Source organism: Melospiza georgiana, chromosome 11, assembly GCF_028018845.1.
Source record: "Melospiza georgiana isolate bMelGeo1 chromosome 11, bMelGeo1.pri, whole genome shotgun sequence".
Classification (NCBI taxonomy): domain Eukaryota; kingdom Metazoa; phylum Chordata; class Aves; order Passeriformes; family Passerellidae; genus Melospiza; species Melospiza georgiana.
In genome coordinates, this window is record NC_080440.1 from 3543152 (window position 1) to 3570432 (window position 27281).

Genomic DNA, 27281 nt, shown 5'->3' on the forward strand with positions numbered 1-27281 from the left:
CTTTCAGGCTGTTTTTCACTCCAGTCTGTCTGGCATTTTAAGGGTTTACAGACCCTGGAGATTCCTGGCACTGGCTGCTGCTTGCATATTGCTCCTCATCTTTCAGATCCTTTTTCTCCTACGTTGCTCTTCGGCAGGCTGTTTCTGATAGAAAGTTTTTGGCTTGCTTTTTGAAGTTCCTGATAGTCGGCATTTGATCACTTGCTAATTCAGTTCTACAACTTTTTTCCAAAGAAACCATGAAAGACTATCTAAAAATAGATTAAAAAAAAAAAAAAAAAGAAAGAAAACTTTAAAAATACCCTTATTTTGCTGAATACAGGAAGTTTTAAGTGTTCTGGGAGGAAAAAACCCACATACCAAATTTAGAAGCAAATCAGAGATCCCAGGATGTTTGAGAAATCCGTTTCTCGGCACAAAAGCTGGATGAAGAGTTTTCCTCTCCCTGTACGTCTTCCCTTCCCTTGAGAGAACATCCACTGAAATCTGCTGGCTGGGAACAAGCCAGATGAGATCCTTTGGTGTGGGTGGGTGAGAAGGGAGAGACAGGGCTCTGGTGACAGCATTGCGGTCTGACCTCAGCGGGATCACAGGGACTGAGCTGCTCTGCTGGGTGATTCCTTCTGTGAGTGATCAAGGTCCATCTTTACATTGAGTGCCTCTGCTCCTCCCACTGCAAAGCTGTTTCTGTTCCGTGTTCCTCTGAAGGTTAGAAACAGATGTCTAGTTTCCATCCCACATGTCCAGCATGGATCAGTTGTGCTCTTCATTCTTGTCTAAGAGCTCTTGCATTGCTGCAATGTGCTGCCTCCTTCCCCAGGGCATTTTACAGTGGTCATACCTACTCCTTTGTTTCCCCAGGCTGAGAAAAGTTGAGTTTTTAGAAACTCCTTTCATACAATAGGTTTTCCATTCCCCTGACCATCCTAGAAACTCTTCTCCATGCTTGTCCCTGCTTGAATGCATTTTTGTCTTCAGCTGGAGAATTCCAACAAGATCTCGCCTGTGCACTGTTCAGTGGTGTTAAATGCTTCCCTGTCTCTATTCATTGGTACTTCTGACACCCCTGCTTGGCATTGGCTTTTCCAGGAGCTGAGACACCATTGGCACTCAAACACCTGAGGCAGCTCTTCTCCCTCCTGTGTGCCAGACCAATGAGCTTCTGCTCCAGGTGAGAAAGGCTGCTACAAGCAGCCAGCTGCCAAAGCCAGTAACAGAGTATTTCAGCCCATTTCCATTTTGCTCTCTCAAAGTTGCTCTCTTTTTTCAGTGTGACATTCTCATCTTCTCATCTCCTTTTCCTAATGGAGTCACTAAAGGAAATATCAAGTAGTGCTCAATCCACAGGCAGTTTTATGAGGACCTCTACCAATTATCTCTCCAGCTTCTTCTTGCTTCATCCCTTGCCCACTTTGCTATGCTTGTGCTCCCAGCACAACTAAAAATATCCCATGTGACCTTGCATCCAACTCATTCCTGAAGTCTGGAAAATGGAACACTGTGTGGTAACTTCTGCTTATCATTTCCCCACCCCCCCAATTATCAGTAAAGTCTCTGAGTGTCCCTGTATTAAGCCAAAATGGTTGTTAATTCAGTGAGTTTTGCTGGAGCGTGCATACATCTCTGCGCTGCACCAGGGCCATCCATCAGCCCGCTCTGTGTTTATACAATCCCTAGCACAATGCTTTTCCCAAAAAGCTTATGAACTCAGCCTGGGCCATATATTCAAAGATGTTGTCAAATGCTATGTGAGATTTCCAAGAGTAGTTTCCTCCTGACTTCTCTCTGGCATCAGCACCCAAACCCCATGGCAGTTAACGCTGTGCTTTGAAAGCAGGAGAGGGTGCAGTATGTTGGCCACCAGTGCCTCTGGGCAATGCTTGTTTTCTGGTTTGGTATTCTATTTTGTGGTGAACACTTCCAGGCTCTGAGCACAGGCTCTTGCCTGTCTTGCCAAGGATGCTCTTATGTATGGCAAATATTATGCTGCTTTCAGTCTGCTGGCCTTCACACAGCTTCTTTTTCTTCCACTCCTGGACAGTTTCTCCTCATGCTGGAAACCTGTGGAGGTTAAACACATTTAACCCTCTTCAGGAGGACACAGCAAAATGAATGCTGGTTGTCAAGGCGCTCTTGTGTAGCTGGTTCACCATTTCTACCCTCAATTGCTAATTTCCCTTTCTGCCCACTTCTACTAAAAGGTGCTAATTGTGTGGTGATACGCAACTTCCCTGCCCCGGAGAGCGGCAGCATCGCTTCTGATCCTTCTAGGTCTGGCAAAATTAATAGAGAGATCTGTGTCCTGAGCCTGATTCCAACTCCTATATAACAAATTCCTTATTAAATCCACAGCAAAGTAATTTACTAGTGGTTAGACTTTGGGCTGTTCAGGGCAGCAGTCACTTCTGAGAAGTTACGCATGTCTGATGCAAAATTAAAAAAATGTGTATTTACCACAGTGACCAAGGGGGCTGAGAAGCTCAAGTTAATATTTATATTTGGCATTGAACCCTATGCAAAAATAGTGACTTTGGCTGGGTGCAGCATCCCTGTTTATTTTAAAATCCTTTTTATACCCATGGTCCAGGTGCAGGGAATTACCCCTGTGCTCTTGGCACCCACGTTTGGAGGTCTCACTGTGCTGAAGAAGCTGTTAACAGGGTGTTTATCTCAGGAGCACATCTGGGAGCATCTCTGGCCAGTTGCTCTGGGGAGGGAGATGGACTGCCACACTGTGGGTTTGGGCGGTTGCCTGTTTTTAGGGCTGAAGCAGGAGTAGCTGCAATGCCATTGGGGAGAGGGGATGCTGCAGAGGGGAATGAAGCTCCATCTGTTCCATCCCAGCATCTCTGTTCAGATATGAAGGATGTACTGAAGTTTGCTCTGGACCTCCCAGCACAGGCTGTGGCTGCTAGGTTGGCCCAAGAGGTTTGTGGCCTGTTGTGAACCTGCTCTCCCCACTGCTGTGCCCTGGAAACACCTGCAGCAAGGTCTCCTTACAAGGATTTTGTCATTAAAAACCCACGTGGTGAGGGAAGGGTGGGAAGAAGTGGATTAACAGGATCCTCTCACAGATGAGAGTACTCTCAAACAACACATTTGGCATCAATGAGAAAGTGGCATCTTCTGTAGGCAAGGGTGGGAATTCCTTCAGGCGGATTTAGGACCTGCTGAACATCACTGTGAAGTTCAAACCATTTAGCTGGAATGAGTTAGAAAACTTGTGCCATGTGGGAGCCTAGAAAATTCATTCCTTACAGTTTTGAAATCCAGACTACTGGAGTTAAGGAGAAGTGTTAATTAACTTGCCCAAGGCTGCCTTGCGAGGACATGAGAGCCCAAACTCCATTAAAAATCCTCAGATGCTCAGAGGGGTGCACTACCTGTGCCACCTCGGTGAATTTTGAGGCTGGCAGGAAAATTAACTGAGTGTGAAAGAAATACCCCCACCAAGGCTCTTGCCCTTTAGCTTGACTGTATTTTCAGCCCTGACTTCTGCCAGTGGTTCCTGTCTTGGTGTGTTGGTGTCTGGAGATGCCAACAGGGAAGTGCTGCTTGCAGGACACAGCACCCCAAAAGCTCTGTCTGGACCAGCCCACCAGTGGCCTTGGCACTCCTCTGGAACCCTCCATGAAGGAAGAGACCCCAAACTGTGGCTTGAAGGGTGTTTAACAAACTGGGAATGATCACCTCCTGATGGATGCACGGGATTATATGAAGTCATGCTGTGCTTGGCTTGCCAAGTTTTTAACACGTGATGTTGAAAGGGTTATTTGTCAAGGAAGGAAGGTTTCCAGGGGAATTGATAACGAAAGATGTAGCAGGTTTTTGGAAAGAAAACAACTTTTGCTATGAAAACAGCAACCCTGAAACTTTTTTGTGGAGATAAACTGCTTTCTAAAAATGGGCCACAGCTCCATGCTGTTTCCACAAAAACTTACTTTATGCCTGTGGTGGTTGTCACTCTGCTTAACACAACACTGTGGAGCTAAGGGAAACATCTGAGGCAGAAAATGGGAGCTGGACCATGCCTAAGTCAAAATTTCAGTGCTTTCTGCCTTTCTGTGCTTCTCAGATTCTGCACTGACCTTGTCCCCAAGAATGGTGCTGTTCTTGTCCCCACACTCTCCATTGTCACAAAGGTCTGGAAGTGATGGCACACCAGGTCTCTGCTTACCAGACCCCACAAGCACTGCTGAGTTCCTGTTCCCACACAGATTCCCAAAGCAAATGTTACAGCTATAATCTAAAAGAGCAAAAATGTTTGGAAAACAGCAGATGCAATGGGAAAATGACACTTCCTACATGTGATAATTGTGCAACCTTAACTCTGCCCTTGGAGTATGTCTGCATCTTGCTGTATTGTTCAGGAACTTGTGTGGTGAAGAAAAAAGCCAGTGGAAGTCTGTCTGGAAATGAAAGTGGTTGGTGGAGGTGACAGCAAGGGTTAAATTACCTGGGTGGGCATGGGGGGGGAGCTGGGTAGAGTAAATGGATTACAGGAAGCTCTTGAATATGGGAGGTGACTCTGTCAGCATGATTTGACTGTTAAAATGGGCATTGCTGGAGGGAAAAACCCTCTGTGGCTTGTGAGTCCAGATTCCTAAAGCTTTAATGCACAGGACATGGTTATGTTGCCTCTTGCTATTTAGGTGCCTATCCTGCTTTAAGCCACTTACATTGGTTTGCTTTCAAGCAATAATTTTATTTTTTCTCCTTGTACTCAGCCATGGATTAACCGTGCTCAGGCTGTCTCCACGCTCTCCCTGCAGCCCCACTCACCACTCTCTCAGGTACGGCCCTGTGCTGCCCACATCCCTCCTGTCTGCCCTGCGCCTTGCCTGGGGATGAAGTTTGCTGTTCATTGCTGGGAGATGTTTGCCTGGTTTAGTCACCACTGAGAAGGTGGGAAAGCACAGTGAAAGAATGCCTGCTCTGCAAGCTGTGTGTGGCTGTACCAACTTTTTACCCTTCACTCATCGCCCCTTGCGCCATGCTTGCTCAGCTGCTCACGGCCCCCGTCCCCTCCGGCTGCTGCAGAGGAAGCAGCCCATGTGAAAGGGGCTCAGCAAAGGCACTGACAGCTCATGCCTGCCATGTCACCATCCCATCCCTGCCAGCGCTTGCACAGGCCCCAGGGGGCCGTGGGGAATCTCAGGGCTGGACTGCTGCTTTTCGGGAAACGCCACTTTTTGAGAATGCCACTTTTTAGGAAAGCCACGTTTTGCCACCTCAGGAGTTTTGCAGAAGAACAGCCCGTGCTTGGTGGAGTCGATAGATCACTGAGGGACTGATGGGAACATTTCTGGAAGCAGCACTACAGCAGCGCTGTCGAAACACCTTGGCCTCTGGGCGGGCCGCTGCCCTGACCCCGCGCCTGAAGCCAACTCACGGAGGCGGCAGCCGAGGCATCCGTGAGGGCACCGGGAGCCCGTCCCCGAGGTCAGGGCACGCCGCAGGAGTTGTCTCCCTCTGCCCACCCGCTCTGGCACTCCCGGCGCAGCCACCGGCCGGGCGAGCCGGCTCTGGCCGCCCTTCCCCTCACGGAGCGGGCCTGCCGTCCCCCGTGCGCCGCCGTCCCGCCCGCGGCAGCCCCGCTCCCCAGGGGACAGGCGGGCGACGAACCCTCCGAGAGGGCAGGGACGGGAAGGGGCCACCCGCGGGCTGCGCGGAGCCCGAGCCCTCACGGCGCGGAGGGGCCGCGGCGCGGGAGGGGCGGCCCGCGGGGGCTCCGTGCGGCCGGGGGTGGGACCCGGCGGGGCGGCGCAGGGGGCGCTCCCGGGGCGCTCCCGGCTCCCCCCCCGCTCCCTCCCCGGCAGGGCCGGCGGCGGGGCCGCCCCCATTGGCCGCGGCGCGGCAGCAGCTCCGCCCGCCGGAGCGGCGCGGCGCGGGGAGGGAGAGAGAGGGAGGAGGAGGAGGAGGGAGGGCGCCGGGCTGCGCTGCGCTGCTAGTCCGGAGCGGAGCCTGGCAGCGGCAGGATCGGCGGCGCGGGGTGCGCAGCAGCCGGAGCCTGCTGGACGGAGGCAGCCCCGCTCCCCCGCCCTCCCTCCCCTCGCCTCTTTCTTTGTGCGCAGGGCAGGGGCGGCCCCGATCCATGGTCATGGGCGACAAGAAGAGCCCGACCAGGTGAGCGGGGGCGCGGGGGCGGGCGGGGAGAGGCGGTAAGATGGAGGGAGCGCGGCGCGGCCGCCTCTGCCCCGGCCCCGGCCGAGGGGATGGCGGCGGGTAGGCCCTGGCTGGCAGCCGCCGGCGTGTGCTCGGCCCCGGCGGGGGGAGGCGGCGAGGGGCGCCTAAGATGGAGGGAGCGAACGGGGAGGGGGCGGCGAGCCCGCGCCGCCCCGCCAGGTACGCGGGGGGCCGGGGCGGAGGGGGGGCCGCGGGCGGGGAGAGAGTGAGGGAGGCTCCTAAGATGGAGGGAGCGTGGAAGGGCAGCAGGAGGAGGAGTGCCGGTGTCTCCCAGCCTGCCGCCGGTGCCAGGGCTGGTGCGGTGCGAGCGCAGCCATGGCGGCTCCGCTCGCTCGCACTCCCCGCTCCGCGCACTCGCCGCTCCCAGACAAAGGGAGGTTTAACAAGGTGGAGGAGGGAACGCGCCTCCCAGCCCGCAAACTCGCCCACCCACCCTCCCGCCGCGGGCGGGGGGACGCGGGCGGCCCGGCCCGGCGGGTTCGGCCCGGCGGGGCCGGGGCGGAGCTCGGCGCCCCCCGCACCTCTCCGGGCCCGGCCCCGGTCGGGGTTTGTCGGCTGCTCCCGGCCCCGCGGGAGAGCGGCGGTGCGAGCAGGCGCTGGGTTTCGGGGCTCTGTAACATGGTTTCTCATGTGTGTGTTTTCTTTCTCTCCTCCTCCTCCTCCTCTCTCTCTCTCCTCCTCCTGCCGCCTCTCTCCTCCTCCCCAAACACACACGTACACACACACGCTTCCCCTCTCCCTCCCCCTCCTCAAGGCCGAAAAGGCAAGCCAAACCTGCAGCCGACGAAGGCTTTTGGGATTGTAGCGTGTGCACCTTCAGGAACAGCGCCGAAGCCTTCAAATGCAGCATCTGCGATGTCAGGAAAGGCACCTCCACAAGGTACGTCCGCACCTTTGGACGCGGCTCGTGTTCCGTGCTGGGCTGCGCCGACTTGTTGATTTTTTTCTCTGTTGCCTGGATATCGGCTGGTTGCATCCCCTCTCTCCCCCGATGCGGTCCCTTCTGTCCCTGTTCAAAAGCTCACGGATTTTAAAAATTCTCTTTCAAGCGTTTAATTGGAGCTGGAAGACATGTTTCGTGGATGTGGCAGCAACCTGGATCTTTTTGTTCTGTGCCTTTTTTTTTGTTGTTGCTGGTGTACAGAGATCCTTTTGGAGATGCACAGCCAGCCAGAAACGCTCTGACTCGGTTTGGGTCAGATGGCTTTTTGTGGTTTGGGTGGAGGTTTACCTGTGTCTCTAAAGGAGTGGAAATGATTTAGGATTAGGGAGCGAGAAAGGAAACGGCTGAAACTAAAGATGCCGTGAGAACAACTCTCTCCCTGAGATGTTGATCTCTCGGTGACTGTTGTCATCAGAAAGGAATCGGCTTTGTGCTCAGTGTGGGAATGGTGCGGGTTTTTGAAAGCTTTAGCTGTCAGGTCTCTGTGATTGCCTTGCTCTGAGAAACTGTGGAGGTCTTTGTGAGGTGGTGAGTCTGACATGCAGTAGTTAATTTAATCTCAAGAAAGCCCCCAAACTTGCTATTTCTCAGTTAGAGGGTTCGGAAAGTTTGTCCTGCCAGTATCAGTTGTCGTTAAAACAGGCATGTGGTGCTGTGCTTTTCCTTTTTTTTTGGTGTGATTTGTTCTACCATGTTGATTTCTGATTTTGTTCATGTTGTACCTTCCAAATTTGAGTTGCCATTGCAGTGCTCTGCCAAAGAAATAGTCTGGGAGGTTTCCATTGTGAGAGGCGTCGTTTTCCTTGAGTGCAGCTGTGTATTGAGGTGCTCTCATCAGCAGGCTGTTTGCATGACTTGGCTGTCTTGGCTTGATTGACAAAGGAGGTGAAAGCGTGTTGGATTGTTATTGTTCGCACTGTGCTTTAGACAATGTGAAGTGCCTACATTTTTAATGGGGAGCATGTTTTCGGGCCATTGAAACTCTCTGAGTTACAGTAACAGAGCGCTGAAGTGCTTCACTTTGCTTTTTGTGATGCACATCAGCTACAAGTATCTGTGCTTTTTTACAAAATGTACAGAGGTGTTGAACTTAAACCACTCAATAGCGTGGCTAGAGCATTGAGTTAGGTGCAGCTTTGGGACAGCGGCGTTCTGCGCGCACCTGGAGCTCATTCTTGACTCGTTCAGTGTTATTTAGTCGTGCAGCTGAACCTTCCCAGCACGTTTGATTGCTGTGGGTTTCTGCTCCTTGGCTTCCCGGCAGGCTCAGGTGGAATGTGTTCCTCCTGCACTTGCCTGGTCCTGGACCGCTCCTCAGGAGCGTGGCCATGCTGTCCCCAACGCTCCCGGTGTCACACCAGTGCCCGGGTGCCAGTGGGAGCACAGCCCTGATGAGATGTAGGAGCCCAGATGGGATCTATCCTGTATCAGACACTGTTATTTTCGTTGGCCACCATGCTGCTGTTCATTTGGAGAGCAGCAGCCTGCTCGCACAAGCCTTTGCGTTTTTATTTTTTGAAGAGATAATTTTCCAACTGTTTGTTGCAGTAGTAGGATGGTTTTTCTTTTAAAGGGCCATTAAGAGCAATAGCAGTCGATGATTTCAGGTTAAGAGCTGTAGCCTTACTTGCAGATGTGATCCTCGGGTCTAGAACATTGTAATTCTCTTTAGCTTTTAATGGACCCTTATGAATGGCTTCTAATTTTAATTCATTTAATTCATCAGCTTTCTATTCATTTTTGCTGCTTTTAAAATGGCTTTTGTTTGTAGAATTTGAGAAAGTATTTAAAATATTCAATGGCCCATCATGTCTTCTTGCATATTTGTATAATTTATGAATAAATATAACAGAAAGCAGGAGTGATTGAGTGTTGTGAGAGAGCATTGTGTACTGGGAAGTTCTGGGAGGTCAGAGCTATTTGTGGTGGTACTTTGAATTTTATGGTATGTGATGTACGAGTCAGTGCTTGGAAATTATTCAGAATTTTTTAAATAAATGACTGATGTAAAGATACATAATGAGTTATGATTGATAATTTATTACTTGAAATATAAGGTGTCTGATGAGCTTGACTTTTAAGTTGCAATTTGACAAGTTGATGACACTTTTCCACAGTTAAAACTGCCTTGCTTCATTGTGACTTACTTCAGTAACACTTACGGAAATTTATCAAACTCACTTTAAAAAAGAACAAAAAACTCAACCAAGTAGTGAAAGACATGGTGAGGCAACTGTTTTTCATCAAATTATTGTGTGCAATCACAGCATGCCCAGGGATTTTTTTTAAGATCTGGTATGACCTACTTCCCCCCTCCCTCTGCTGTGAAGCCAGTTATTTGTTGTGGAATTTACTTTGGCTGATAAATATTCTCTTATTTAAGAACTGGTGAGGCCCTGAGCTAATTCTCACCGTGTGTATATTTTTTCAGACTCAATATAATCTGTTGGTGTGTGGGAGGGGTGGCTGGCAGCAGTTAGAAGTTTTATCTCCTCAGATCCAGCTATCTCCTTTCCCTAGGATCTTGTAAAAGGAGCTTCAAACAGCAGTGAGTTTTAGAGCTGACCTGCCAAGTCAAAATCCTTGTAGAGGCTAAACAGTTAAATTGCACTCAACTGTTTTTTTTCAAGGAGCTGTTTATAAATATTTCAGGTGCACTTTTAAATAAAAATTAGGTCAAATCCATCTCTGAAGAATTGTTGTGCAAAGATTATACTAAACCTGTAGCACTTGAATACTGGATTTGTTACAGTATGTCACTAACTTCCTTTTCTCACCTGGATTCTTGCTATTTTATGGTTAAACTTTTATTACTTTCTATTTAGGCAAGTATGATGAGTTTTTTACTGTTTCCCTTCTGTGAGGATGATGGCACAGACACCAGCTCTGTTCAGCACAGAGCTCAGCTGGGTGAGATGATGATTGAGCTGGCTGCAGAGTGAGCAGTGGGGAGCTGTTTGCTGGGGCTTGCAGTGCCTTATTCCTTTCCTGGAGATTTTTATTGGTGTCACAGCACAGGGAACTGCTGCTGGTCACCACTTTCACTTGTGTCCTGTGGCTCTTGTGGTGGTTTGCTCTGGTGTAGCAGCACCAGCCCCTGCACTCAGGAGAAGACTGGAACTGCCAGGAAGTTTGCTGCACAGATGCAGGTTCCTTTCCAATATCCATTGCTCCTTCAAACACGGAAGGAAAGTTTACTTTGGATTTCCTAAGAATGTGAGGGCAGGATTTGGCCTTGTATTTCCTGTGAGTTCCTATTTGGGGGTAGGTGATGACTCTCTGTTTCTATTTGTTTTTCTTAGTGGCATTCTTGCTCCTCTTCTCTTTTGGTTCTCTGATAGTTTACATATATTGTGTTCCTGTACACCTCTTGTCACTTCCTCTCTCCTCCCAGGCAGGGCTGGAAGTGTTCCTACATGGGATTGTTTTCAGACTTCATTGTGAAGGTGAATATTTGCTCCCCTCCTCATGATTTCAGGGAAACTGGTTTTTGAAACTTTCTTTTTGGACGAATAGGCAAGTGGTGTGATGTGGTGGAGCTTCTCTGATGGTAATTGTTCTCTAAATTTGGGATGAATGCTTTTCTTTTCCAAACTCCACATCCCCTTATCATCAATGTGCCTTGAGTACAGAGAAATGCACTTAAAGTCAGTGGAAAATGTGAAAGCAACAAATGGATGTCTGATATGCAAATTAACAAAACAATGGGAGCTTTTACTACAAAAGTGAGTTGAAATATGTGTGTCCTCTGCAAGTAGAAATTGAGCGAGCATTTCTGTTTTATTTGTTGCTAATACCTGTATGCTTGAAGTGCAAGGTTTGGAGTTTGCATTAAGTGATGTGAATGTCCACTTCATTGTGGAATGCCCAAGGACTGATGACAGCAGTGCTTGACCTTCTTGCCATCCTTGTTTTTGAGGGGTGGCTGAGCTAAAACTTGATATTTATAAATGAATTCTTTTTTATGGAACAGACGTGTCAGATACTGGCCTTTGTTTCCCTTTAGTTCTGCAGAAAATTTTCACGTTTGCAGGATCTGAACTACCACCTTGAAGGATGCAAACTACTGTCCATGGGACCATGGAGAAGTATTCTCTTCTGCATCCAAGCTGGGCTGACCAGAATAGGCACCAGATAGTCCTGCTATTGCTGGAATGAGGAAGCAGGCTTATGATCCTGACCTTCATACAAATCATATGTGCCCTGCTTATTTGCCATGTGTTTGCAGGACTGTCCTGAAAACTCTTGCAGTGATGTGTGGCTGTGGTGTAGGTTGGAAGCCAAGTGGTTTAATTTGGTTCTCTCAAGTTAGTTAGCTTTCACTTGCATAAAGGTGGGTTTTATTTAGCATCATAGCTGGCCTTAAGATGGCCTAATTTCTATAAAAATGGAATATGTAACTTGTCTAAAAAAAGCTGTTGTGGAAGCAGTGTTGGTGCTTTTACTCTGGAATATTTCACTATTTGTCTGTTTAAATCTATTGTTAAATCATCCCTGTTTTTCCTGTTGATTGCTGAATTTAAGTGGCTGTTGGATTAGCAGGAGTGAGACATTGGCTGCACTGGAGTTGTGGCAGTGTTCCACTGGAGCATCCACATCCTGAGGATGTGTCCCCTCAGGGACTGCTCTTGGGGTAGGGGAGGGTGCAGTGGAGCTGCCTGGGCACTGCTGGAATGCACAGTACCTATTTGCAAAATGTTTGCCCACGTGCCAGGAGTTCTCAAGATCCTTTTTGTCTCATCCCTTATTCACCAGCACTGCCTAAAAGTGAGTGGCTGTTACTTAGTGCATTTGGGGAGTGCTGCTGCTAGCTCTGGCAAACCCACCAGGGCAGAGGAGCCAAGGGCAGGAGCAAACACCATCTGACAAGCAGACAATGCTGATGGTTCACAGCAAACCCTGAATTCTGGGGCTGTGGTTTGACAGCACACCAAGTTTGAATCTGTGACTTGTATTGCTTAACCACATGTGTCTCAGCCACATGGCTTGGAGTATTGATCCACTATGAATGACTTCTGGTACAGATTCATGCTACACTTAGTTTTTAAACCAGCTTAGAGTTAGTCTGTGAGTTTTCAACTGAGCAGATGAAGCTGTTCAGCTTCAGATCAGCTATTATCTGTCAGCCTGGTGCAAGCATAACCCTGGCATAAGAGCTGTGTCTTGTACTTTGGCTGTTTGAAAGAAGTGAGAGTTGTGTCCTGATTTGCTCTCTGCGGTGTTTGGCTCTGATTAATGATCTCATTACCATCACCCCAGGATTTCTCTTAGATCTCAGCACCTCTGGGAAATCATTCTCAGCAGGGAGAATCCTCAGTGTTGACATGCAGCACCAAGGCAATACCCCTTTGCTATGGTTGTCAGCTTTGGGTACCTGAGAAGCTGTGGGTGGCAAATTCAATAGGGAGTATGGTGGTTCCTGTGACTCACTTTGCTTCTATCATATTTTTTCTGAATGTCCTACTAAGTAACAATAACTATACCTGGTTGTTTTCCTTCTTTTATTAAGATAAAGGATCTTTTGGTTAAAATAAAGAATAAAATCTTCAGCATGAAAAAGGGGTGTTGATAATATTTATGTAGAGTACGTTCAGGTTAATTGTGGGTGGTAGGATTTAATCTCTGATTTCTTGTGGAGCCTCTCTGAAGATCTAATGGATAAACTGTGACACTGAGCGTGTTAATACATCACTGATAATATGCAGTGTGGATATTATTCATTTTTCCCTTCCTCCATAGGCTGCTTTTCTGGGAGATGGGAATCTAAATCAAAGTGTGTATGTGTGTGTAGGAGGAGAGGGCATGCAGCTCTCTTCTATTGCTGTGAACAGACGTGGAGTCCACTGGGATGCTGACCCCTGGCTCCCAACAGGTCCTTGTGGGGAACTGGTAGGCAGAGGAATGCAGAGCAACTTTCTCTGCATGCCTTTCTTAATTGCCCTGATTGTTTCATGTTGCCATCAGCTGCTGCTGCTGCCTTTGCAGCGCTGGTGGGTGTGTTTGCACCCTGATGTGGGGTTTGTCTGCTAAGAGGAATTGGTTGAACTGGAAATAAGACAGTGTGCAGTGTTGCCCAGAGTGATAGCTGAGAGGAGGGAAGTGGTGGATGCAAAATGTGGTTCCCTGTGGCATCCCGAGTGTCCTGTGCTCAGTGTTGGTGTTCCCCTGCAGTGTGCAGCACTCTGGGACTCTGTTTTGGCTGAATGTTTAGTTCCCTGAAGAAAATGCATGAGACCCAAGACCCTCATGAGGGGTGAGAGGAGACAAGAAGTGTGTGTGGGCTGGATGGGCTGTTTGGCTGGCTACACCTGGCTTTGTGCTGTGACTTGGGCACCCCTGCCATAACTCTGGGCGAGTTCACTGCTGGTCTTGAATCGGGTGTCACTCCTACTCCAGCTGCTTTGCATTATTGGTTGGCTTACTGTTCCTTGCTGTGGCCCTGCTCCTCTTCTTCCTGCTCCACTGTTCTTGAACAGACAGGTCCTTCCAGGGTCCCTTGGTGAGGGACACAGAAGTTCACAGCGCTTCTGGGGAGTCCTGCTGTCTGCAGGAATATGGCAGCAGAGTGAGACACAGCTCCTGCATCAGGCAGAGCATGTGCTCTGCTTGTCCTTTATTCCATGTGCATCTCTCCTTGTCTGGGGAGTTCTTCTTAGGAGGAAACCCACTGACCTATTTTGTGGGATTTCAGGTGGTTCTGTAGGTTAGTGGGTTCCAGTCCTGCAATGTAGGTCACTGGCAAGGTGTGCTGGAGTTTTGTAATGTACATCTCTGACCTGAAACAGGATTTATACAAACTCTCTCTGTGCCTGTGCCTTGCAGTGTACTTTGTCTCTTTGCACTGGGCTATTTCTTCACAAGGTAAAAGGAGAAATTTGGCCATTTCCAGAGAGAAGGAGTGTTACAGGAGGGTTTATGAGTGTTTATTTAAAGTTGTTTCAGACAGGTAAGGGCAAATTTCCCTTATTGCCACTTTGAAAAGACAAGGAACACTGAGTAGCCCATCCATGCTACCCTAAGCAGATGTCCAGGATTACAGGATACACCAGAAATAATGTGGAAATGCCTCCCTTACGTTTATGTAAGTTCCTTTTACAGCTGACATATGCTAAATACATTGATTGTCTCTGTGCAGACAGATTTCCTTTACATCAAGCAGAGCTCCTTTTTGCACTTTTTTGTTGCATCTGGAGGTACAACCAGATCCTTAACATTGCTCTTCCCATAAACCAGCTATTAATTAGGAGCATGTTCTTTGTAGCAGAGTGCTAATTGGTACACCAGCAAAATCACTGCCTGTTAAACACGGGAAAGATAGTAATTCTGACTGGCTCAAATATAAGTGAGAGAGAACAGCATCACTTCTCTCTGCTGGCCCACTGGGTTTTGTTTGACTGCTCACTAACTCATTGTATTCCAAATCATGTGAATCTCCCGTTCTTCCAAATTTAATTGCTTAAAACTGGATATTGCTTTGATAGTGTTTTATTCCTGAAGTTCTTTCTGTGTTTCTGAAAGTTCAAAGTACACCCCCAGCCAATCTTCTGTTAAATAATAGTAAAAATTCACAAGGAAAAGGGCTTGTAGGGATCTAAGATATGGCTCATGAAACCAGGAGACCTGATTTGAACTGAATGTGGTCTTTTATAAGGCACTGGTCTGGGATTGTGGAGCTCACTCACCCTTATGTCACAAGGATCAAGGCACTGAAAATTCAGAGAGGGAATTTTTGCAAGGGTGTGAAGGGACAGAACAAGGGGAATGGCTTCAAACTGGACAGAGGGCAGGGTTAGATTAGGTATTAGGAAGAAATTCTTCATAGTGAGGGTAGTGAGGTCCTGGCACAGGTTGCCCAGAGAAGCTGTGGCTGCTCCAGCCCTGGAGCTGCTCCAGACCAGGTTGGATGGGGGTTGGAGCAGCCTGGGGTAGTGGAGGGTGTCCCTGCCCAGGGCAGAGTGGTTGGAACAAGGTGATCTTTAGAATCCCTTCAAACCCAGGCCCTTCTATAATTCTCTGTTCAGAAGTTCCAAAAACTTTAGTTTTAGGATCTTACCAGATTGGTTGTCTTTAAATAAAATGGAAGCAAAACAAGTCAGTTTTGGATTTTATTTAGGGCTAAACAAGGAGTAAATGTTTAGACATGTTTTCTCGAGCAGATTGTTTATGGGGATTTCAGAGTTATAATGAATTGTTTGTAACATGCAGAGGTGCTAAGTGAGATGAAATATCTTGCCTGAGATAAAGCTGTCTTCTTCAGATTTATATTTTTGAGTAGACAGAAGTGAGACTGATCATAATCTAAAATATTTTATCTGAACTAAATTATTTTTGTGCATGTGGAACTGTGACTGGGTAATTCATGTGCAGCTTCACGTGGTCCATTTGGGGAGCTGGACAGAGGATTCAGAACTGCTGGGATTTGGTGGCTTCAGTGGTGTAAGGTTGATTAGAAAACTGCTCCCAATGGGTGGAGAGTGTGGGTTACTCCCTGCACCCCAGTCTCAAATGTGCAGTGTTTTAGAAATTATAGGGGTATTTATTAATGGAATAGAATGGCTCTTTTTTGGTTTTTTGGGCTTTTTGGAGGGTTGTTTTTTTGTTTGGTTGGTTGATTTTTTGTTACCTATGTAGTAAATAAATATATGTAAGGATTTATATTTTTTTCACTTCTGTTTGCAGGTGACAGGGACACTTGTATGATGTTAATGTGATTTCAGCCCTGTGTAAGAAATGCTGGAGTTCACCCTTTAGCAAGTCAGCTAGCTAAATATCCTCAGGATGCCATTTTTAATCTGTATGATTATATTCACTGTCTGTGTTATAATTTGATCAAGAAATTTATGTCTATGGGACGTGTTTCATTCCTTTGTTTAATTAAAAAGAAAAAAGATCTAGTTTAGCAGAAGGATGTAAATCTTACTTGTCCTGGGTGGACAAAGCATGCTGATCTGTTCAGATTGCTGGAAATGTGTGTCTCTGCTGAAATATTTGGCTCTCATTCTATATCTTGGAGCTCTTATTCTGAAAGTGCTTTCACTGTTTTTTTGGAAGTGGCACAGAGCACTTTCTCTTCCCGAGATGAGATTTCAATAAGAGAGGCAATACATTGATGGATGGTGGCCCTGTGATGGAGTCACTCAGCCAGTGCAGTCATTTGTCTCCTGGGGATCCAGGGTAGAGCACATCATTAGCAGCAGAAGGGGAGGCTTCCCTCTGTAATGCTAATAGGGCCAGGGAGCTGCTTGGTGCCTGTTTGCTGCCATTGCTCCGTTATTACAGGTGCCTTGAGGAGAAATAAAACCATTTTCATTTGTTATCTATGGGTGTGGATCAGTTTAACAGAAATATTTAATAAGCTTTAGGAAATGTTTGTGATTTAGCATAGCCTTAGCAAGTTGTAAACCTGCATCACGTAAAAATGGTGAATTATTCTGGGGGAATTGTGTGTGTCTTATTGGTTTTACACACAAGCAGCTTGAGTGGTGGAGAAGAGACAAGCAGCTGTCTGATTTGAAGGGCAGTGGGTCTTAATTGGAGGAGAGGTGTTGAAAGGGGAGCCCTTGGGTAGCAGAAGTTACTGCAGCAGTCTGGTGGCTCTGGGATTCTGTCAGAGCACCAGGGAGGGAGGGTGGCTTGAACAGAGACAGCTGGGGCTGTGCTGGTGTGTGGCAGCAGCACTGGGCTCAGGGTAGCTTGGTGTGCTGGGCATCACCCAGCTGTGCCCAGGGAGGGTGAGTTAACCTGCACACTGCTCTTCCTCCAGGGCTGCTTTGCTCCTTTCTGGGCTCTTGGGAGCACAGCAGTGATCCCATAGCAGCAAGCCTGGACTCCCCTCAGGGTGGGCAGGAGTGCTCCTGTTGTGGGATACAGGGCTGCAAACCTTGTGTAAGCACAATGTGTGTCCAGAGGTGGTCAGTTCCAACAGGGCACACATAGAAGCTGGGAAATGTTGGGAGGAAAGTATTGTTCCCAGTGGCTGGTGGGTGTTTCTGTACCCTCCAGCACTGTGAGCAGGGGCCTGGCAGCTTGGACATGACTTTTTTTCCCCAAAAAAAGTCTTAACTTACTGTGAATCTGCACATTTAAGTAACTCACCTGCATATATTTACCTGTCTGTAAAGAAATTGCACTATGAAGTCCACATACAAATTGTAGGAGGTAAAGTTCAGTTTTGGGAAACACTTTAGGTTCTGAAATGTCTTCTCCAAAACTGCATGTGAAGTCAGACTTAACAAACAGTGTTTATCTTCTTTCCTCTGAACTGTATAGATAATGGTTAAAAAAAAAGAGCAAGGGCAGGCAGAAAGCAAGTGATGCTGAGCTGCTGGAATGGTGTACTGGGTACTTTTTGTACCTTTATTTTCTCTTGAGTACAGTGATGTCTTTGCTCCTGAAGAGGAATGGCTCAGCTTTGTGGTACTAAAGGCATGGGTTGTCAGAGTTGTGCAATTTTACATAGGGGTTAGCAGAGCATGCTTTGTCATGGGTCTGGGAATACAGGGCTCTGGCAGCAATTAAGAGTCATTAATTAGGAGTACTTAGTGCCGGATGTGAGTCAAGTTAGTTGTGAGTTGCTTAACTTGTGAGGTCAGGAAGATCTGATGCATCTGAGCCATGCATCCATGGGACTGTGGGGCTGTGCACAGGGATGGGCTGGAACAGCAGAGCTCAGACTGAAATGTTGAGCTCCATGAGATGATTTATTGGCAGTGACAGTTTGGCAGCACCTCTGCCAGCTGGGAGCTCACATTTGCATTCAGAACCTCTGAAGGGTTCCATGAGGTTCCTGGCTTCCATCAGCTGGGAATGTACAAGTGCACACCAGGAGTTTACACTGCTGGGCTCAGACACCTGAATCAGCATTGAAAAAAGCAACAGAGAAACTTTCTGGTGAGGAAAAGCTGTTCTGTCTCTATGAAGGGGATGATTATTTTCCAATAACAACTTAACAAATTGATAGAAAAATCAATGACAAGCAGAACATGGGCAGAATATCATGTGTGCTCTGTGAGTGCATGGGAGATCACAGCTTCATGTTCAGCCTGTGCACTGACAAAGATGTAAAACATGAGGACAATCTCACTTCTTGTGCCTGAAAGAGGCATTGTGCTGCCAGTGGCCCAGCATGTCAAGGCAGTAATGGGAAAAGATCTGTAATAATGTACCTGTTATAGTTCTCAGGCTTTTCCCTAATGTGCAGGGACAGTGAAGGATAGCACTGAGCAGTAGTTTGGTTTTATTTCCATCTCTCTAGTTTTCCTGTCTTGCCATTTTTTGAGTTTTAAGCCAAACTAACTTTCCCACTGGCACTCTGCATTCAAAACTCTGAGCTTGTACAGCTGTGTACTGCACTTACTTGTTTATAAAAGCTGTCACAAGCATGAGTGGTTTGTTTTTTTTGCCCCACAAAGGTGTAGTGTGAGGAGCAGGTTTATTTAGTCACGGCTGTGGGAATACAGACATTGTGCTTGGAAATGAGTTTAATAACAGTTGGTGGCTCTATTTCCGAGTGTGCTGGCATCTGCAAGTCTGCCTTGGTTCAACAGGTAGCTGATGCTTGGGGAGAATGTGACCTTTTGCTCCTTGCATTGATTTTTTTGAGTCATTTCCAGAGGCTGCAGAAGCAGAGCACTTTGCTGTCAGCTGCAAGGGCTGGATCAGGCCTGTGGGATTGAGGCACTGAGAAGAAAGGGAATAAATTGACATGAAACTTAACGTGGTTGTCTTTTGTGATCTTGCTTTTTTTTTCTCCAAGACTCTTTGTTCAAGTAGATGTTTTTAATAGATAAAAAAGATTTGAGAAATGTGTTGAATAAAGTTCTAAACAAAGACTTCAGGAAATAGCATTTTCTGTGTCCATGTAAGCAGAGAACTTCTCAGACTTCTCTTTGGTCTTCCTGGAGCCTCTAAAGTCTGGACAGACTGAGACTGCTGCAATTCTGGATCATGTTCTTTTCTGTTTGTTTTTGTGTTTGTTTTTTTTTTTTTAAAGAAAGCACCTCTGTTACCAAAGATTTCTTGTTTTCAAGCAGAATGTAACAAAAACCCAAGAGATTCACCAAATTTTGCAGAGCTGCAGTTTTCAATGAGCCTAATCCACGTTCTCACTTGTATCAAAAAGATGAGGTTCCCTCTCCCTGGAGTTGTAGCCATGTCTTTGCTTGTGTACCCAGCAGATTATTAGTAGGTAAGACAGGTTGATTATCATGACTTGCTGCTTTCCCTGCTTGTTCCAGTTCAGGGTATTATTGTTAACAGCTTTTAAAGTCAAGTTTCTCCTGGAAGAATTGCTGGCTTCAGGCAGAAAAAGTTTTCCAACCAGTTCTGAACTACTGGGACTGTTGAATTTTTTGAAATGCTCTTAACTGCTGCAAGTACACCTTGAATCATGTATAGCCTGAAGAGCATCCTGGGGGTAGGGAGACATAAATAATTGTTTAATTGCTCTGCTGTGCAGCTTACATCATGTTGAGTATATAGGAAAACCTGATTCTAAACAGTATTTTATGGTAACAGTTCTCTGAGTATGAAGATGAGCATTTATCCCAGTGAAGTTTAATGTGATGGTAAGCAAGACATGCAAATATGTCTTGACTTGAATTTAAGTTTGTTAATAAAAATGTTGCCAATCTCTCAGCTTTCAGATGTTTGGTAATTATGCTAACTGAAGTCTTGAAGAGTTTTAAAAGGAAAACATCATTCTATTAGAAGTAAAAACTTTGTCATTAACATGTACAAGTTGTTAATAACTATTTTCAAATTTCATTAGAATAATGAATAAACATGTCTTCTGTGGTTGTTAGCAGATACAGCAGAAATCAAATAATATACTAATATTGTTTTAATTAAGAATACATTGATAATTCTAAAAATTCACTTTTGACATCCAGCTCTTAGGCTTGAAAAGAATCAAACTTGGGCTTTTTTATACTCCAGGAAAATATGCTGTTTTCTCAAAGCATGCAGCAAAAAGCAGCAAAAGCAAGCTCATGAAAATCAGTATAACAGAGTACAGCCACTGCAAAATATCATTAGAATAGTTAAGTAATTATCTCACTGCATGACTTAGCAGGAGGGATAAATAATGCATGTGGAATTGTGTTGGAGCTTGCAGGGAAGGTCCTGGCTGGCAGTGGGAGCAGCGCAGGCAGAGCCCTTGTCCAAGGAGGGTGTCTGCTGGGTCCAGGAGCTGACAGGTGAAACCTTGCAGTGCCTCTGAGGAAATGCAAACCAGACCCAATTTTCTCTTTTCCCTAGAAACTTGAAGGTGGCCATTGGGAAGAAATCCTCCTTTGCTGTGCTAGCAGAGCTTGGCTCCTGCTGCTGCCCAGAGCTGTCCTGTGAACCGTGTGTCCCAGCCCCTGATGGAGCTGTGGGTCTGGTCAGCAGGAATATTGGCTCCTTTTGCAGCAGACAGATGAGGAGTTTGATTTGTCTTCCTTTCAGCTAGAACTGAATATTCTGAATCTGTCAGTTGCTGTCAAGAGGATTGTACTTTGGATTAGTGAGCTCCTGGAAGCAGTTTGAATCATTGCAGTTAAAAGCACGCCGAACAGCGGTGTAATTAATAGTTATATAATGTACCCAACAAGCTTAGGAAGCCAGGATGTAACTTGGAAAGAAACAGCCCTGTGCAATCCCTGCATTGCCTGAGGACCACTGTGCATTTCAGGGGTGATGCTTTTTGTCCCAGGACCATTATGGTCAGGGCAGGTTTGTTGCTGATGTGTCAGTTCCCTTCCCTTCCCTTCCCTTCCCTTCCCTTCCCTTCCCTTCCCTTCCCTTCCCTTCCCTTCCCTTCCCTTCCCTTCCCTTCCCTTCCCTTCCCTTCCCTTCCCTTCCCTTCCCTTCCCTTCCCTTCCCTTCCCTTCCCTTCCCTTCCCTTCCCTTCCCTTCCCTTCCCTTCCCTTCCCTTCCCTTCCCTTCCCTTCCCTTCCCTTCCCTTCCCTTCCCTTCCCTTCCCTTCCCTTCCCTTCCCTTCCCTTCCCTTCCCTTCCCTTCCCTTCCCTTCCCTTCCCTTCCCTTCCCTTCCCTTCCCTTCCCTTCCCTTCCCTTCCCTTCCCTTCCCTTCCCTTCCCTTCCCTTCCCTTCCCTTCCCTTCCCTTCCCTTCCCTTCCCTTCCCTTCCCTTCCCTTCCCTTCCCTTCCCTTCCCTTCCCTTCCCTTCCCTTCCCTTCCCTTCCCTTCCCTTCCCTTCCCTTCCCTTCCCTTCCCTTCCCTTCCCTTCCCTTCCCTTCCCTTCCCTTCCCTTCCCTTCCCTTCCCTTCCCTTCCCTTCCCTTCCCTTCCCTTCCCTTCCCCTGATGTCCTTCTCGTCAGGCCCTGGTGAACCCCAGAACATTGCTCATGTTAGGCTTGTTGGGACTATTCTTTGCCTCTGTGTCTGCAGAAATCTTTGGCCGCTGTGTAATTATGGATGCCACATGAAAAACTCGCCAGCTGCTGAGAATAATGCACATTTCTGTTGTGGAGTTTTTGAATAGACATCTCAGGGCAATTATGCAATACCTTTCTGCTATGCAGTACCTGTCAGCCCTTAACCACTTGTGTTTTTAGGGGAGCTGAAATGGCTATTGAGCCTTCCAGAGTAATTTCTGCTTTGTGACAAGCTCAAACCTGTCAGGCAAAGCTGTGCATTTCAGCAAGGCAGCAGGTGAGTCTGTGCACCTCAGACCTCCTGTCTTGTAGGGATTGGATTGGAGGTGTAATGCTTTCAAGTTTTTTATATTAAAGTCTGTGAATAGCTTATGCACAGAGATGGTTATCAAAATTTTGAGGTGTTGCTCTAATTCTGGGTGAATTTGATTAAAAAATAATGTAATTTTCTTCCTTTAGCTGACTGCTGAACACTTCAGTTGTCTTAAACCTTTGCACTCCAACATCTAAAAATGTTTTTTTCTCTTAGCTGATGTGTAGGTGTGGTGTTTGGAGACATGGTTTAGAGATGGACCTGGCACTGCAGGGTTGGACTCTGTCTTAAAGGTCTATTCCAACTTATGTGATTGTGAGAAAAAGAGAGAATTTTTCTGGTACAGAACTTAGTATTTCTGTTTCTAAGAAGATACCTTATCAAATGTGATTGGTGATTGGTTGGTTGGTGATTGATTAGTGGTTAATTAGAAGGTAATTCTCATCTCTGAAAAGAGCTACTTTATTTTAAAATGGAATGCTGCTGCTAATCAAATGTAAGGTTGTCTGCCCTCCTGGTTTCTATCTGCATTGTTTCCCCAAGTCAGTTTGCTCAATATTCACTGCCACTGACCTTGGATAATTAAGAAGAAAGCCTGCTGTTCTGAGATGATAAATGCAGCTTCTCTTTGGGATGAGGCTGATTAGCTCAGTTGTGAAAGTGTCATTTAATGTCTGTAGTTTCTGGTGGGATGGATGCTGCTTCTGCCAGGCTTGATGTCCCTCTTTGCTCCCTGATACCCAGCTGGGGCTGTTGCTGAAAACCCCCTGGGCTTCCAGGATCTGAACTTGCAGTGCACCTCTGCAGTTTTCAATGAGAAGGAATTTAAGGCTTCTTTTCCCTTCTGGCTCGCTGACACTCCCAGCATATTCCCAGTGCAGCTCCAAGGCTGCAGTTGTGCCCTGGGTGGGGGTTTGAGATTCCTGCTTGGAGCAGGGCTTGGTGCACGAGGCTGTTCCTGTTCCACAGCACTGGGGGCTGAGTGGAGACCAGGGAAACACCAGTGGAGAGAAAAGGCCAAGTCATAAAAACAACAAAAAAGTTGAGAAGAAAAAATTTTTTCAGACCTCTGAAAATATTTGTCAAAATTTTGGTTGGACAAGTTCCTTGCTCTCTTATTTTTCTCTGTGCTGCTGCTTGGGCTTCATTATTTACTTTTGTTTTTGTTCTCTGTGTTACTTGGATTGTTTGTGACTTAAAATACCTGCTTGTTTACAGTGTGAAGGCTGTTTGTTTTTTAAACATCTTCATGTTGATCATTCAGTTGCATGGTGTTTTAGTGGGCTTTTTTCTTAGTCTAGGCTTTCCACATGACACACTCACTACTGTATTTGTTCTGGCAAAGTACTCCTGGCTGAAGATGGTTCATAAAGTTGTGTTTTATTGATCTTTTTTTGGTTTTGTTTTTCTTTAGCTGGTGTCAGCCTCTTCTTGAGAGACTATACTCTGGGGGTAAATTGTGTATTTTGTCAGGTTGTCTTTTGTTATTACACAGTGGGGGACAGTTCCTGATGGGATCTTTGGGTGCTGATGTGGTGGCAATAATTATCAGTAAGATTTTGAATGGCATGTGGACTCTTAGCCTTTGAAGCCAAATCTGCAGCCTTGAAAATCTTCAAGTGATCATAATCTTCCCCCCCTACAAAGGTAAAAATTTATTTGGGAAATTGCATAAGACTTGTTATGCAAGCAGTCTCTTTTTAGCCTCTGTGTAAAGTGTATTATAGAAAAAGGTGTTATTTTTTTTTTTCAAATTCAGGCAGCAAGTGGTACAAAAATCTCACAACTGAGATGTTTTAATGAAGAGAGGTTTTAATGAAGGTTGTGTTGTGTTGGAACAGAGGTAATGAAGAAGTGCACACAGCTCCAGCAAATGCTCACACCTGTTCCCACAAAGAGATTCAATTCCCACCATGCATCCAGTTCCAAGGAACACTGACTGAGTGGACAGACTGTGGATAAAATCACCATAGGTCTGTTCATTGAAATACATTTTTCCTGGAATGTTGCTAGTAAACAACTACTTAAATCCATCCATACCTTACTTTACATCTCATTTAAGGATTTGCTGCTTACTCCAAGTTCTAGGTCATTTTTCACATGTCTGTGCATGTCCTGAAGCAACAAATTTTGTAGACATCTCTCCCTTTCCTCTGCAGGCTGGTGCATGGCTTTGTTTTTGATTATCCCTGAGAACCTGGTTTTAAATAGAATGAATTGATACAGTGAGGTATTGCTGGGGTTGTAGGAGGCCACCAGACCCCTGGTCCCCTTTCCACCTTTAACTCCACAGCATTAAAACACAGTGTGGCTGCTTCCCAACACCAAGGGCCTTATGGGTTTTACATTCAGGTTGTAGCTATGTGCCTTGAATAAATGTGTTTAGTTGAGGAAGGGTTGTTTCATGTAATATGTCTGAGTGGAAGAGTTACTTGAACAAAAGAGACTTAAAATGAAGCTGTTAATTGTCACAGCCAGTGACTTTTTTCTATGCATTGCTGCCAGCTGAGAGCACTTTAAACTCCCATCTGAGGTATGAGCAGGCCCATGCCTCTTATCTGCACCTCCCTGAGTAAGGAAAGCAGTTGTTCAATTATTCTCTATAATTAGTGTGCTTCAGTGGGTAGGCAGGTATTGGTTATTCACAGCCTCTTCCACTCCTGCTTTTCCAGGAGTGTTTGCCTTCCAGTCTGCTCTGTCCTGAGGCATCTGGATGCACCTTACCTGCCAAGACCTGGGCTGTTCCTAGCAGCTGTGAAAACGGGAAAGTTCACATCAGTACAAAAATCAGCCCAGCTGATGTAAGAATGTCTTACCTAGGTTGAAAGAATTTAAGAGATGCTGGGATTGCAATAATGAATGAAATATTTAGAATAATTTTTCCAGTTCTCTGTGGGTCCCTTGAAAGGAGGCTTGTCCACTGCCTGTGTAAGGCAGAGAAGTTTGCTTGAACCTGTTGGAATTGGTGTCACTGAGGTTTAACTTCATTGTGGATGTATTGTTTCAAACACCACCGGAGTGCATTTGTCTGTGAGCTGGGGAGCCAGATGCTTCCCAAGCCTTTGGTATCTGCAGCAGCATCTCTGGGAAATGCCTGCAGCCTCCAGGGAAGAAGCAAAGGATTCTCTTCCAGCTCACTCAGGTAGTTTTTTAACCACCATGTGAGTGGCATTTAAGCTACATCAGGCTCTGACTGTGTAACTCCTTGGCTTTTCCCTCTTCACCTCCACCACCTTCTTTGAGCTTAGTGTGACACTTGGGCTCAAACCTAGGAATTCTTTTCAAGGAAGCCCTGAGGTGATTTGCTGCCTTTTCCTTTAGAGGAGACTTGAAGCTTTTTCCAGGTTCCCAAGGACACTGGCTATCTGTGTTTAGAGCACATGGAGTGGCTGTCAGCATCAAGGGCTGCTTGTTGGTTTTGGATGGAGCTTCCTGCCCATGCTGCCCTGGCTGCCACCGGGAGAGGGAAGAAGCTGAATAAACAGGGAAACTGTGAAATAAACAGAAACAAAACCAAACCAAGCCCCTGCCTCGGGGCGTGGGCTCAAGTCAGTCAAGCGGACTTTCTTTTGTTAAAAGGAGACACATAAAAGCTTTTCTGCTTTTGTTTTTGTGCCATAATGATAATTTCCATGCGTTTTTCTGTGGTGTTTGATTGCTTTCAATTTCTTCTGAGGAAACTTAGTGGAAAAGCAAAAATTTGTGTTAGTGCAGATGAAGGGCTTGATTCAACCTTTCCTGCCATACATACCCCAGTGTTTTTAGTAGAAGTGACCAATTTCAGGCAGTCACCTTAAGCCTGCATGTTTTTCCAAGTTGCTTCTCAGCTTTTAAAGATGTTATTAGACATTTTAGATTCCAGGTCAGGCTGTAAATACTCATTCTGGGGCTTCAGTACTCAGAACCTTCCTCACTGTTTACTGTGAGTGACAAAGCTGCCACTGCACTGGTGCCAGCCCCTGTGGCTTTGTGGCTTCATCAAGGGGGAATAGGTGGCTTTGGGAAGCAGGAATGGCAGGAGCAGGCAGGGCTGTCTCATGTAGGCAGTGCAGACAGATGGGGGAGGTTTGTTTGGTTTGAATCCTGGCACTTGCTGCTGCTCTAAGTGACTCCAGGCATTATGAAAAGAGATGGTGAGGAAAAATATTTTCTTGTTTTTCCTCTAGATGGTTCATATGTGTGTAATTGCTCACAAAGTTATGCTAACCCAAAGCTTGTGCTCTTTTCCTCCCCAGTTTGGTGCAGAGTGCGGGTAGGAGCTCCTTAGGAAGTGGTTGCTCAACTCTGTTTTCCGCCATGCGTTCGAGTAAAAACAAGGTTCTGTTTTTAGCTTGCTTTAACTTGGAAATTCTAGTGATAAGCATTTAGCTGCACAAATCCAGTAAGAAATTAGAGGAAGAAGCAGCATAACATAGTAGAATCCCACTGAGTCATTTTTGTAAGTCTCCAGAAGCGAGTAATTTCTCTAATCTGGTAGATGTGTATCACCAGTGGGGTGTAGTCCCAGAGCTCAAAAACCTTCCCCTGTAGTTAAATGGAAATAAACCCTAACCAAGGGGTATCTTAATAAGTACACCTGAGATTGAAGTGCCTGGGTATTGAGATGCTGGGAGCTGGATGATTCACTTGAACCAGAACCCAACCCAATGTAGTTTAGTAGTGTCAATTATTTTAGATTAGCAAACACAGTAACAAAGTTGTTTTGTTAACAAAACAAGTTTTTTGTTACCATGTTTGCTAGTCTAAAACAACTGGTATTTGTTTATTAGCACAAAAAAAAATTAATATGTTGTCTAAAAATCCCTATATTTAGTTACATAGTTAGTACTTTTATCTTTCCCTGCTCATATAATTCACAAAATCTCTGTAACATGACATCAGATATAAAGTAGAAAGTGTTGGTGTGTCAGGGCAGTGTGTGTTGTCTGAGGAGATTGTAGAGGATGTGCCATGTGCTCTTCTTGAGCTTTCTGTTCTCTTTTGTTGTACAGAGGAAATGAAACTTCAGCTGTGTTCTGAGTATTCTTTTCTTCAATTTCCAAGTAAGATCTCTGACGGCTTCTGTATTTCATTCATCTACAAACCAGTTTCACTTTTAGTTACACTTCTTAGTTACACATGATGGTAAATTTGCATTTATTTGCTATTTGCACGTTGCATGGTATTTCCTGTTGTATATTCATCCTGTCAGAATTTACAGTGGGATTTACAGGGCTGATGCATTGTCTCACACCTAAAAATACCTCAGTATATCTTTTCTACAGAAAAATGCCCAAGCCTCATTTCTTTCTGTCCTGACTAATTGGCAGACGTAGGGACAGTTTAACAACAAAACCTTAAACTTAATTAGTGGCAAGTGACTTGGTCACAAATAATTTTTGAGTCTGTGGCTTTGAATTTTCACTGTCATTATTTAGTTTAACAGAAGGTAGGTCATATAAAAAGAAATTACTCAGATCTATATT

At 46.1% G+C, this 27281-nt stretch overlaps 1 protein-coding gene across 1 annotated transcript in view; it reads left to right on the forward strand.

Annotated features, from left to right (window-relative positions):
• The first annotated feature begins 5939 nt into the window (after positions 1-5939).
• RYBP (RING1 and YY1 binding protein) overlaps positions 5940-27281 on the forward strand; it is a 41203-nt gene continuing 19861 nt past the window's right edge. The window contains exons 1-2 of the mRNA XM_058032242.1: positions 5940-6126; positions 6941-7066. Of these exons, the coding sequence (XP_057888225.1) occupies positions 6095-6126; positions 6941-7066 (158 nt within the window). The 5' untranslated portion in view covers positions 5940-6094. The remainder of the gene's footprint in view (positions 6127-6940; positions 7067-27281) is intronic.